General features: G+C 45.6%; 1 protein-coding gene across 1 annotated transcript in view; it reads right to left on the reverse strand.

Moving 5' to 3' along the window:
- The window catches only part of abcc10 (ATP-binding cassette, sub-family C (CFTR/MRP), member 10), a 183,184-nt gene that overhangs the window by 86,876 nt on the left and 83,901 nt on the right, over positions 1 to 12,407 (reverse strand). Inside the window, exon 6 of the mRNA XM_078213518.1 lies at positions 4,144 to 4,397. Coding sequence (XP_078069644.1) covers positions 4,144 to 4,397 — 254 coding nt within the window. The remainder of the gene's footprint in view (positions 1 to 4,143; positions 4,398 to 12,407) is intronic.

Consider the following 12,407-nt stretch of genomic DNA (forward strand, 5'->3'; position numbering starts at 1 on the left):
ACACTCCATGAAATCTCCCTCGAGGCTACCTTTGCCTATTTGATTAATCCAGTCTATATACATGTTAAAATCACCCATGATTACCGATGTGCCCTTCTCACAGCCCTCATTATTTCTTGATTTAGACTATGTTCCACTTCCAAAATATTGCTCAGAAGCCTGTAAATTGCTCTTACCAAGATGTTTTCTCCTTCGTTTTTTATTTCCACCGAGATGAATTTAACATGTGGGTCCTAGTGCCATTTCTTAATACAACCTTGGTGTCATCTTTAACCAATAAAGCAACTCCATCTCCTGTCTTTCTTGTCTATTCTTTCAGAATACTGAGTACCCTTGGACATTCAACTCCGAGTCCCGGTCCTCCTGTAGCCATGTTTCAGTCATCCTCACCAAATGATACCCATATAAAAGCATTGGAAAGAGTGTAGAAAAAGTTTACAAGAATGAAGTTTCACATCCCAGGAGCTAGTTATGAAGAAAGATTGAAGAAGTTTGGATTGATTTGCGAGGAGCAAAGAAGGTTGAGTGGAGATTTGATAGAGGTATTCAAAGTCTTGAGGGATCTGGACAGAATAGATAGGGAGAAACTGTCCCCATTGTTAAAAGAAGGAAAAGTGATATGAGAAAAAATATTTTTCATACAGCAAGTACTTAAGTTTGAAATGTACTGCCTGAGAATGTGGTGGAGGCAGGTTCAATCAAGGCATTGAAAAGGGAATTAGACTGTTATCTGAAGAAGAGGAATGAGCAGGGTTATGGGGATATAGTGGGAGAGAGCATTAAATGAATTGCTCATTCAAAGAGCTGATGTAGCTTTTATAGGCTGAATGGCCGCCTTCTGCGCTGTAACAATTATGTGTTTCTAAATAAAATTAGAATTTAATATTTTGAGTGTGGGCCGTTTAAATACATTAGTTTGCTTATAAGCAAAGTGGGTCTGGTATCATTTCAAATAAGAACATAAGAACTAGGAGCAGGAGTAGGCCATCTGGCCCCTCGAGCCTGCTCCACCATTCAATAAGATCATGGCTGATCTTTTTGTGGGCTCAGCTCCACTTACCCGCCCACTCACCATAACCCTTAATTTCTTTACGGTTCAAAAACCTATCTATCTTTGCCTTAAAAACAGTCAATGAGGTAGCCTCAACTGCTTCACTGGGCAGGGAATTCCACAGATTCACAACCCTTTGGGTGAAGAGGTTCCTCCTCAACTCAGTCCTAAATCTGCTTCCCCTTATTTTGAGGCTATGCCCCCTAGTTCTAGTTGTGGAAACAACTTCCCTGCTTCTATCTTATCTATTCCCTTTATAATCTTGTATGTTTCTTTAAGAGCCCCCACATTCTTCTGAATTCCAATGAGTATAGCCCCAGTCTACTCAGTCTCTCCCCATAAGCCAACCCTCTCAACTCCGGAATCAACCTAGTGAATCTCCCCTGCACCCCCTCCAGTGCCAGTATATCCTTTCTCAAGTAAGGAGACCAAAATGGTATACAATACTCCAGGTGTGGCCTCACCAGCACCTTATACAGCTGCACCATAATAACCTCGCTGTTTTTAAACTCCATTCCTCTAGCAATGAAGGACAAAATTCCACTTGCCTTCTTAATTACCTGCTGCACCTGCAAACCAACTTTTTGCAACTCATGCACAAGGAACCCAGGTCCCTCTGCACAGCAGCATGCTGCAATTTTTTACTCATTAAAAATTAGTCCATTTTGCCGTTATTCCTACCAAAATGGATGACCTCACATTTACCAACATTGTACTCCATCTGCCAGACCCTCGCCCACTCACTTACATTATCTATATCCCTTTGCAGACTTTCAGTGTCCTCTGCACACTTTGCTCTGCCACCCATCTTAGTGTCATCTGCAAACTTTGACACACCACGCTTGGTCCCCAACTTAAATTATCTATTTTAATTGTAAACAATTGTGGTCCCGACACTGATCCCTGAGGCACACTACTAGTCACTGATCGCCAACCAGAAAAACACCCATTTACCCCCACTCTTTGCTTTTTGTCAGTTAACCAATCCTCTATCCATGCTAATACATTACCCATAACACCGTACACCTTTATCTTATGTAGCAGTCTTTGGTGCGGCACCTTGTCAAATGCCTTCTGGAAATCCAGATACACCAAATCCACAGGTTCCCCATTGTCCACCGTGCTCGTAATGTCACAAAGAATTCCAATAAATTAGTCAAAGATGACCTGCCCTTCATGAACCCATGCCGCGTCTTCCCAATGGGACAATTTATATCCAGATGTCTCACTATTTCTTCCTTGATGATAGATTCAAGCATTTTCCCTACTACAGAAGTTAAGCTAACCAGACTATAGTTACCCGCCTTTTGTCTACCTCCCTTTTTAAACAGTGGAACCATATTTGCTGTTTTCCAATCTGCGGGAACCACCCCAGAGTCCAGCAAATTTTGGTAAATTACCACTAGTGCATTTGCTATTTCCCCCGCCATCTCTTTTAGTACCCTGGAATGCATTCCATCAGGACCAGGAGACTTGTCTACCTTTAGCCCCATTAACTTGACCAACACTATCTCTTTTGTAATGTTCCATTTGGAAAGTATGATTCCCATTCCAGTGGATCATGCTAGGTTATCACAGAAAACCAGTGGAAAACTAATGAGAGAGAGAATTGCAAAGCTTGCTTTTGTCAGTTTAGCTGGTTGCGCACTGAGACTGGACCAGTTTCTCGTTTTGATGTGTTGGAGTTAAGAACTTTGATGAAACATGTTTAAAGGGCAAATAAAACAGATGAAGATAAAACATATAGGTTCCTGCTCCTTGGTGGCCCGAAGGACATGAAGCTTCACCTTTAGTGATGTTTCAGATTTCCTCCTGACCAGTATTCTAGTGCAGCTGATATTTCTTATGCAGAAGGATGGTTGTCCTTTAACTTGGGAAGCCAAGAAAATAAAAAGGATACTAAACATGTAATACTTATTGAATATTATTTAGATAACCTTTCAATGCGAAATAATGTACACCATATGAAAATTATGAGTGAGAAAAGATTGCAGAATTGACCTTGCTGGCTTGAAACAGATTGAGAAAGAAAATCTCTAAAGGTTAGCATGTGCACATGAGCCCTTCAACAGTCAGATTAACGTAGAAACTATAAGCAAGAGTAGGCCATTCAGCCCTTCGAGGCTGCTCCGCCATTCTTTAGCATCATGGCTGATCATCCAACTCAGTAACCTGTTCCCACTTTCACCCCATATCCTTTGACCTCTTTAGCCCTCAAGCTATATTTAACTCCTTTTTGAAAACATACAATGCTTTGTCCTCAACTGGTTCTGTGGTAGTGGATTCCACAGGCACCACTCGCTGGGTGAATAAAGTTCATAGAATCCTACAGTGCAGAAAATCATCTCAGTCTGAAATGATCTCGCCCATATTCTGAGGCTGTGACCCCTGGTTCCAGACTCCCCCACCATCGGGGGCCATTCTTCCTGCATCTACCCTATCTCATCCTGTTAGAATTTTATTGGTTTCTGTGACATCCTCTCTTATTCTTCTGAACTCTAGGAAATATAATCTTAACCAACTCAAACTCTCCCACCATCCCAGGAATCAGTCTGGTATAGCTGGGTGTAGAGCCTGAAAGGAGAATTCTGCAAGTCATGAAGGAGAATAGTTTGCGTCTGGGTGCAGAGCCACATAGGACAACACCGTGAGTCGTGAAGGAGAATTCTATAGATGTCTGTACGGTCTCCGAGACTCAGTTTATTTGATCTCTCCAACAAATATATACTGGAATTTTATTTAAAGAGAAGGAAATCTGTTAATTATACATCTATTGACTGTTAACATCCACCATAATACTATTATCTGGGGACTTACTTGTGCTTTTATATATATATATATATATATATATATATGTGAAAAGGCTAACAGAGAGGATTTGTTGGAGGCTCAGAGAATTAAATATATATCTCTTTAATTAATCTTGCAAATGAATAAAAACTAGGCTCCAGTACTCACCACCTGGCTATCATGTTTTAGTATCTCCTTCCCCTAACAACATGCAGCACACCAACCCCCTCCCCAACTTGGGATGTTGTACATCACTCCCAAGATCACAGTGGAACTACATAAAAGAAACACAAATCACCTACCGAAGGTTCAGCAAGCGGATTCTTTTTATGTCAATGTTATCGATGAAAATCTGACCCTCATTCAACTCCACCATCCGGAAGAGCGCGAGAAACAAAGTGGACTTCCCTGAACCTGTCCGACCAACAATTCCGACTTTCTCACCAGCATTTATCTTCAGATTAATTCCATTTAGCACAATAGGGAGACCCTCTTGGTAAGAGAGGACTGCATCCTGGAACACTATCACACCATGCTGTGGCCAAGAGGAAGGAACCTGGGGGCAAGAAATATAGGTAATATTCTCATGAAGAGTGTTATATAACAATGTGATACAAATATACATGAGAGATTACAGTGTTGTTGCTAATGTGCTTATGGAATATAGGCATCAATGGCTAGGCCAGCATTAATTGACCATCACTAGTTGCGCCACCTTCTTGAACCACTGCAGTCTCTCTGGTGTAGGAACAGCGACAATTCCAAGTGAGAATGGTGTATGACTTAGAGAGGAATTCAAAGCAGTAACAGCCCCTTGCATGTGCTGTCCTCGCTAATCAAGGTGGTCCAGGTCATGAGTTTGGAAGGCGCTGTCAAAAGAATCTTGTTGCACAATAGCTTTCCAATAAGTAAAGGACAGGAATACTGAGTAATGCACTGTTTAATATAACACATGATGTGGAGATGCCGGTGTTGGACTGGGGTAAGCACAGTAAGAAGTCTCACAACACCAGGTTAAAGTCCAACAGGTTTATTTAGTAACACAAGCCACAAGCTTTCAGAGCGCTGCTCCTTCATCAGGTAAGTGGGAGTTGTGTTCACAAACAGGACATATAAAGACACAAACTCAATTTACAAAATAATGGTTGGAATGCGAGTCTTTACAGGTAATCAAATCTTAAAGATACAGACAATGTGAGTGGAGAGAGGGTTAAGCACGGGTTAAAGAGATGTGTATTGACTCCAGCCAGGACAGTTAGTGAGATTTTGCAAGCCCAGGCAAGTCATGGGAGTTACAGATAGTGTGACATGAACCCAAGATCCCGGTTGAGGCCGTCCTTATGTGTGTGGAACTTGGCGATCAGCTTATGCTCAACGATTCTGCATTGTCGTGTGTCGTGAAGGCCGCCTTGGAGAACGCTTACCCGAAGATCAGAGGCCGAATGCCCGTGACTGCTGAAGTGTTCCCTGATGTGGAGATGCTGGTGTTGGACTGGGGTGAACACAGTAAGAAGTCTCACAACACCAGGTTAAAGTCCAACAGGTTTATTTGGTAACAAATACCATAAGCTTTCAGAGCACTGCTCCTTCGTCAGACGGAGTGGAAATGTGCTCTCAAACAGTGCACAGAGACACAACATCAAGTTACAGAATACTGATTAGAATGCGAATCCCTAAAGCCAGCCAGGTCTTAAAGGTACAGACAATGTGGGTGGAGGGAGCATTAAACACAGGTTAAAGAGATGTGTATTGTCTCCAGACAGAACATCGAGTGAGATTCTGCAAGACCAGGGGGAAAGCTGTGGGGGTTACTGATAATGTGACATAAATCCAACATCCCGGTTTAGGCCGTCCTCATGTGTGTGGAACTTGGCTATCAGTTTCTGCTCAGCGACTCTGCGCTGTCGTGTGTCGTGAAGGCCGCCTTGGAGAACGCTTACCTGAAGATCCAAGGCTGAATGCCCGTGACTGCTGAAGTGCTCCCCCACAGGAAGAGAACAGTCTTGCCTGGTGACTGTCGAGCGGTGTTCATTCATCCGTTGTCGTAGCGTCTGCATGGTTTCCCCAATGTACCATGCCTTGGGATATCCTTTCCTGCAGCGTATCAGGTAGACAACGTTGGCCGAATTGCAAGTGTAGGTACCGTGTACCTGGTAGATGGTGTTCTCACGTGAGATGATGGCATCCGTGTCGATGATCCGGCACGTCTTGCAGAGGTTGCTGTGGTGTGGCAGGGTTGTGTGGTGTCGTGGTCACTGTTCTCCTGAAGGCTGGGTAGTTTGCTGCGGACAATGGTCTGTTTGAGGTTGCATGGTTGTTTGAAGGCAAGAAGTGGGGGTGTGGGGATGGCCTTGGCGAGATGTTCGTCTTCATCAATGACATGTTGAAGGCTCCGGATAATAGCTTCTCCGCTCCCGGAAAGTACTGGACGACGAAGGGTACTCTGTCCGCCGTGTCCCGTGTTTGTCTTCTGAGGAGGTCGGTGCGGTTTTTCGCTGTGGCGCGTCGGAACTGTCGATTGATGAGTCGAGCGCCATATCCTGTTCTTATGAGGGCATCTTTCAGCGTCTGGAGGTGTCTGTTGCGATCCTCCTCATCTGAGCAGATCCTGTGTATTCGGAGGGCTTGTCCGTAGGGGATGGCTTCTTTAACGTGTTTAGGGTGGAAGCTGGAGAAGTGGAGCATCATGACGTTATCCGTGGGCTTGCGGTACAGTGAGGTGCTGAGGTGACCGTCCTTAATGGAGATGTGTGTGTCCAAGAATGGAACCGATTCCGGAGAGTAGTCCATGGTGAGTCTGATGGTGGGATGGAACTTGTTGATGTCATCATATAGTTGTTTCAGTGATTGTTCACCATGACTCCAAAGGAAGAAAATGTCATCGATGTATCTAGTGTATAGCATCGGTCGAAGGTCCTGTGCGGTGAAGAAGTCTTGTTCGAACCTGTGCATGAAGATGTTGGCATGTTGAGGTGCCAATTTGGTCCCCATGGCTGTTCCATGTGTCTAGATGAAGAACTGGTTGTTGAAGGTGAAGACATTGTGGTCCAGGATGAAGCGGATGAGTTCTAAAATTGCATCGGGAGATTGGCAGCTGTCAGCGCTGAGCACTGAGGCAGTTGCAGCAATGCCATCGTCGTGGGGGATGCTGGTGTAGAGTGCCGAGACATCCATTGTGACGAGGAGCGCTCAAAGAACAAAGAACAATACAGCACAGGAACAGGCCCTTCGGCCCTCCAAGCCCATGCCGCTCCCTGATCCAAACTACACCATTCTTTTGTATCCCTCCATTCCCACTCCGTTCATGTGGCTATCTGGATAAGTCTTAAACGTTCCCAGTGTGTCCGCCTCCACCACCTTGCCCGGCAGCGCATTCCAGGCCCCCACCACCCTCTGTGTAAAATATGTCCTTCTGATATCTGTGTTAAACCTCCCCCCTTCACCTTGAACCTATGACCCCTCGTGAACGTCACCACCGACCTGGGGAAAAGCTTCCCACCGTTCACCCTATCTATGCCTTCCATAATTTTATACACCTCTATTAAGTCTCCCCTCATCCTCCGTCTTTCCAGGGAGAACAACCCCAGTTTACCCAATCTCTCCTCATAACTAAGCCCCTCCATACCAGACAACATCCTGGTAAACCTCCTCTGTACTCTCTCCAAAACCTCCACGTCCTTCTGGTAGTGTGGCGACCAGAACTGGGCGCAGTATTCCAAATGCGGCCGAACCAACGTTCTATACATCTGCAACATCAGACCCCAACTTTTATACTCTATGCCCCGTCCTATGAAGGCAAGCATGCCATATGCCTTCTTCACCACCTTCTCCACCTGTGACGTCACCTTCAAGGATCTGTGGACTTGCACACCCAGGTCCCTCTGCGTATCTACACCCTTTATGGTTCTGCCATTTATCGTATAGCTCCTCCCTACATTAGTTCTACCAAAATGCATCACTTCGCATTTATCAGGATTGAACTCCATCTGCCATTTCTTTGCCCAAATTTCCAGCTTATCTATATCCTTCTGTAGCCTCTGACAATGCTCCTCACTATCTGTAAGTCCTGCCAATTTTGTGTCGTCCGCAAACTTACTGATCACCCCAGTTACACCTTCTTCCAGATCATTTATATAAATCACAAACAGCAGAGGTACCAATACAGAGCCCTGCGGAACACCACTAGTCACAGGCATCCAGCCGGAAAAAGACCCTTCCACTACCACCCTCTGTCTTCTGTGGCCAAGCCAGTTCTCCACCCATCTAGCCACCTCCCCCTTTATCCCATGAGATCCAACCTTTTGCACCAGCCTACCATGAGGGACTTTGTCAAACGCTTTACTAAAGTCCATATAGACGACATCCACAGCCCTTCCCTCGTCAACCATTCTAGTCACTTCTTCAAAAAACTCCACCAGGTTAGTGAGGCATGGCCTCCCTCTCACAGAACCATGCTGACTATCGTTAATGAATTTATTCCTTTCTAAATGCGCATACATCCTATTTCTAAGAATCTTCTCCAACAACTTCCCCACCACGGACATCAAGCTCACTGGCCTATAATTACCCGGGTTATCCTTCCTACCCTTCTTAAATAACAGGACCACATTAGCTATCCTCCAATCCTCTGGGACCTCACCTGTGTCCAGTGACGAGACAAAGATTTGCGTCAGAGGCCCAGCGATTTCATCTCTCGTCTCCCTGAGCAGCCTTGGATAGATTCCATCAGGCCCTGGGGATTTGTCAGTCTTTATATTCTCGAACAAACCTAACACTTCCTCCCTTGTAATGGAGATTTTCTCTAACGGGTCAACACTCCCCTCCGAGTCCTGTATTGGGACCTCTGCTGTTTGTGATTTATATAAACGATCTGGAAGAAGGTGTAACTGGGGTGATCAGTAAGTTTGCGGACGACACAAAATTGGCAGGACTTGCAGATAGTGAGGAACATTGTCAGAGGCTACAGAAGGATATAGATAGGCTGGAAATTTGGGCAAAGAAATGGCAGATGGAGTTCAATCCAGATAAATGCGAAGTGATGCATTTTGGTAGAACTAACGTAGGGGGGAGCTATATGATTAATGGCAGAACCATGAAGGGTGTAGATATGCAGAGGGACCTGGGTGTGCAAGTCCACAGATCCTTGAAGGTGACGTCACAGGTGGAGAAGGTAGTGAATAAGGCATATGGCATGCTTGCCTTTATAGGACGGGGCATAGAGTATAAAAGTTGGGGTCTGATGTTGCGGTTGTATAGAACGTTGGTTCGGCCGCATTTGGAATACTGCGCCCAGTTCTGGTCGCCACACTACCAGAAGGACGTGGAGGCTTTAGAGAGAGTGCAGAGGAGGTTTACCAGGATGTTGCCTGGTATGGAGGGGCTTAGTTATGAGAAGAGATTGGGTAAACTGGGGTTGTTCTCACTGGAAAGACGGAGGATGAGGGGTGACCTAATAGAGGTGTATAAAATTATGAAAGGCATAGATAGGGTGAACGGTGGGAAGCTTTTTCCCAGGTCGGTGGTGACGTTCACGAGGGGTCATAGGTTCAAGGTGAGGGGGGGGGGGGAGGTTTAACACGGATATCAGAAGGACGTATTTGACACAGAGGGTGGTGGGGGCCTGGAATGCGCTGCCGGGCAAGGTGGTGGAGGCGGACACACTGGGAACGTTTAAGACTTATCTAGATAGCCATATGAACGGAGTGGGAATGGAGGGATACAAAAGAATGGTCTAGTTTGGACCAGGGAGCGACGTGGGCTTGGAGGGCCGAAGGGCCTGTTCCTGTGCTGTATTATTCTTTGTTATTGTTCTTATTTTGGTGGTGGGGCAGAAATTAAGCCCTCGGCTGAGAACTTCGATTTCATCTGGTTGAAGTGTGTTGTCCGACAAGTTGACAATGGACTTCCCTGCAGTGGTACTGTTTTCTACTGTGGTACCGGGGGAGGCTTGGTTGCTGCTGGTGGTGATGCCGAGTTTCTCAGGTTTCCTGTTCTTGGTGTGCATGTAGATGGTGTAGTTCCTTTGTCTCGTCTGCTTGGCAGAGTTTCGCAGCTGGTCTGTGTCCTGAGTGCAAGTTGAGAATATGGATTCGATCTTGGTTTCCAGGCTGCGGCGTTTGCTGTAGAGCTGGTGTATGAGGTGGTTGAGGAGGGTGAGAGAGGTGCGACGGCAAAGTCTCTCAGCGTAGTCTGTGTTATAGGTTGACCTGAGTGGGTTCGTGATCTGTAGTCCTTTCGGTATCTTGTCTGCCTTCTTGCATCTTTGTAGAAACTTGATGTCTGTGTCGATATGCGTGATCTTCTTGGAGATCCTCTCCACTTGGAGCCGACAGTTTGCGGTAGCTATGATGGTAGCTATGATGTGGAGATGCCGGCATTGGACTGGGGTAAGCACAGTAAGTGTCACAACACCAGGTTAAAGTCCAACAGGTTTATTTGGTAGCACAAGCCACAAGCTTTCGGAGCGCTGCTCCTTCATCAGATGAGTGGGAGTTGTGTTCACAAACAGGGCATATACAGACACAAACTCAATTTACAAGATAATGGTTGGAATGCGAGTCTTTACAGGTAATCAAGTCTTGGGTAATCAAACATTAGCGAGACTAGGCAGACGCTATGACAATGGATGAATGAACACCGCTCGACAATCACCAGGCAGGAGTGTTCCCTTCCAGTCGGGGAACACTTCAGCGGTCACGGGCATTCAGCCTCTGATCTTCGGGTAAGCGTTCTCCAAGGCGGCCTTCACGACACACGACAGCGCAGAGTCGCTGAGCAGAAACTGATAGCCAAGTTCTGCACACATGAGGACGGCCTCAACTGGGATCTTGGGTTCATGTCACACTATCTCTAACCCCACGACTTGCCTGGGCTTGCAAAATCTCACTAACTGTCCTGGCTGGAGACAAAAAACATCTCTTTAACCTGTGCTTAACCCTCTCTCCACTCACATTGCCTGTACCTTTAAGACTTGATTACCTGTAAAGAACAAACAAACAAAGAACAAAGAACAGTACAGCACAGGAAACAGACTCTTCGACCCTCCAAGCCTGTGCCGCTCCTTGGTCCAACTAGACTCGCATTCCAACCATTATCTTGTAAATTGAGTTTGTGTCTTTATATGCCCTGTTTGTGAACACGACTCCCACTCACCTGATGAAGGAGCAGCGCTCCGAAAGCTAGTGGCTTGTGTTACCAAATAAACTTGTTGGACTTTAACCTGGTGTTGTGAGACTCCTTACTGTAATATAACACAGCCAGAGAATTGTATTCATTCATAATCGAGCCAATTGAAGGTCAATGAATAAACCATTGACCACACCCACAGACAGATAAGGTCATAGAGTCATAGAGGTTTACAGCATGGAAACAGGCCCTTCAGCCCAACTTGTGCATGCCGCCCTTTTTTTTTTAAAACCCCGAAGCTAATCCCAATTGCCCGCATTTGGCCCATATCCCTCTATACCCATCTTACCCATGTAACTATCAAAATGCTTTTTAAAAGACAAAATTGTACCCACCTCTACTACTACCTCTGGCAGCTTGTTCCAGACACTCACCACCCTCTGTGTGAAATAATTGCCCCTCTGGACACTTTTGTATCTCTCCCCTCTCACCTTAAACCGATGCCCTCTAATTTTAGACTCCCCTACCTTTGGGAAAAGATATTGACTATCTACCTTGTCTATGCCCCTCATTATTTTATAGACCTCTATAAGATCACCCCTCAGCCTCCAAAGCTCCAGAGAAAAAAGTCCCAGTCTATCCAGCCTTCCTTATAACTCAATCTATCAAGTCCCGGTAGCATTCTCGTAAATCTTTTCTGCACTCTTTCTAATTTAATAATATCCTTTCTATAATAGGGTGACCAGAATTGCACACAGTATTCCAAGTGTGGCCTCACCAATGTCTTGTACAACTTCAACAAGACGTCCCAACTCCTGTATTCAATATTCTGACCGATGAAACCAAGGTCAATGAATAGAACCACTGACCTCACCCACAGACAGATAAGGTCAATGTATAAACCACTGACCTCACCCACAGACAGATAAGGTCAATGTATAAACCACTGACCTCACCCACAGACAGATAAGGTCAATGTATAAACCACTGACCTCACCCACAGACAGATAAGGTCAATGTATAAACCACTGACCTCACCCACAGACAGATAAGGTCAATGTATAAACCACTGACCTCACCCACAGACAGATAAGGTCAATGTATAAACCACTGACCTCACCCACAGACAGATAAGGTCAATGTATAAACCACTGACCTCACCCACAGACAGATAAGAACAAAGAACAAAGAACAATACAGCACAGGAACAGGCCCTTCGGCCCTCCAAGCCTGTGCCGCTCATGTGCCCAACGAGACCATTCATTTGTATCCCTCTATTCCCAGTCTGTTCATGTGGCTATCTAGATAAGTCTTAAACGATCCCAGCGTGTTCGCCTCCACCACCTTGCTTGGCAGTACATTCCAGGCCCCCACCACCCTCTGTGTAAAATACGTCCCCCTGACATCTGTGTTGAACCTTGCCCCCCTCACCTTGAACCCG

The sequence above is a fragment of the Mustelus asterias genome, chromosome 5, assembly GCF_964213995.1.
Source record: "Mustelus asterias chromosome 5, sMusAst1.hap1.1, whole genome shotgun sequence".
NCBI classification, from domain to species: Eukaryota; Metazoa; Chordata; class Chondrichthyes; order Carcharhiniformes; family Triakidae; genus Mustelus; species Mustelus asterias.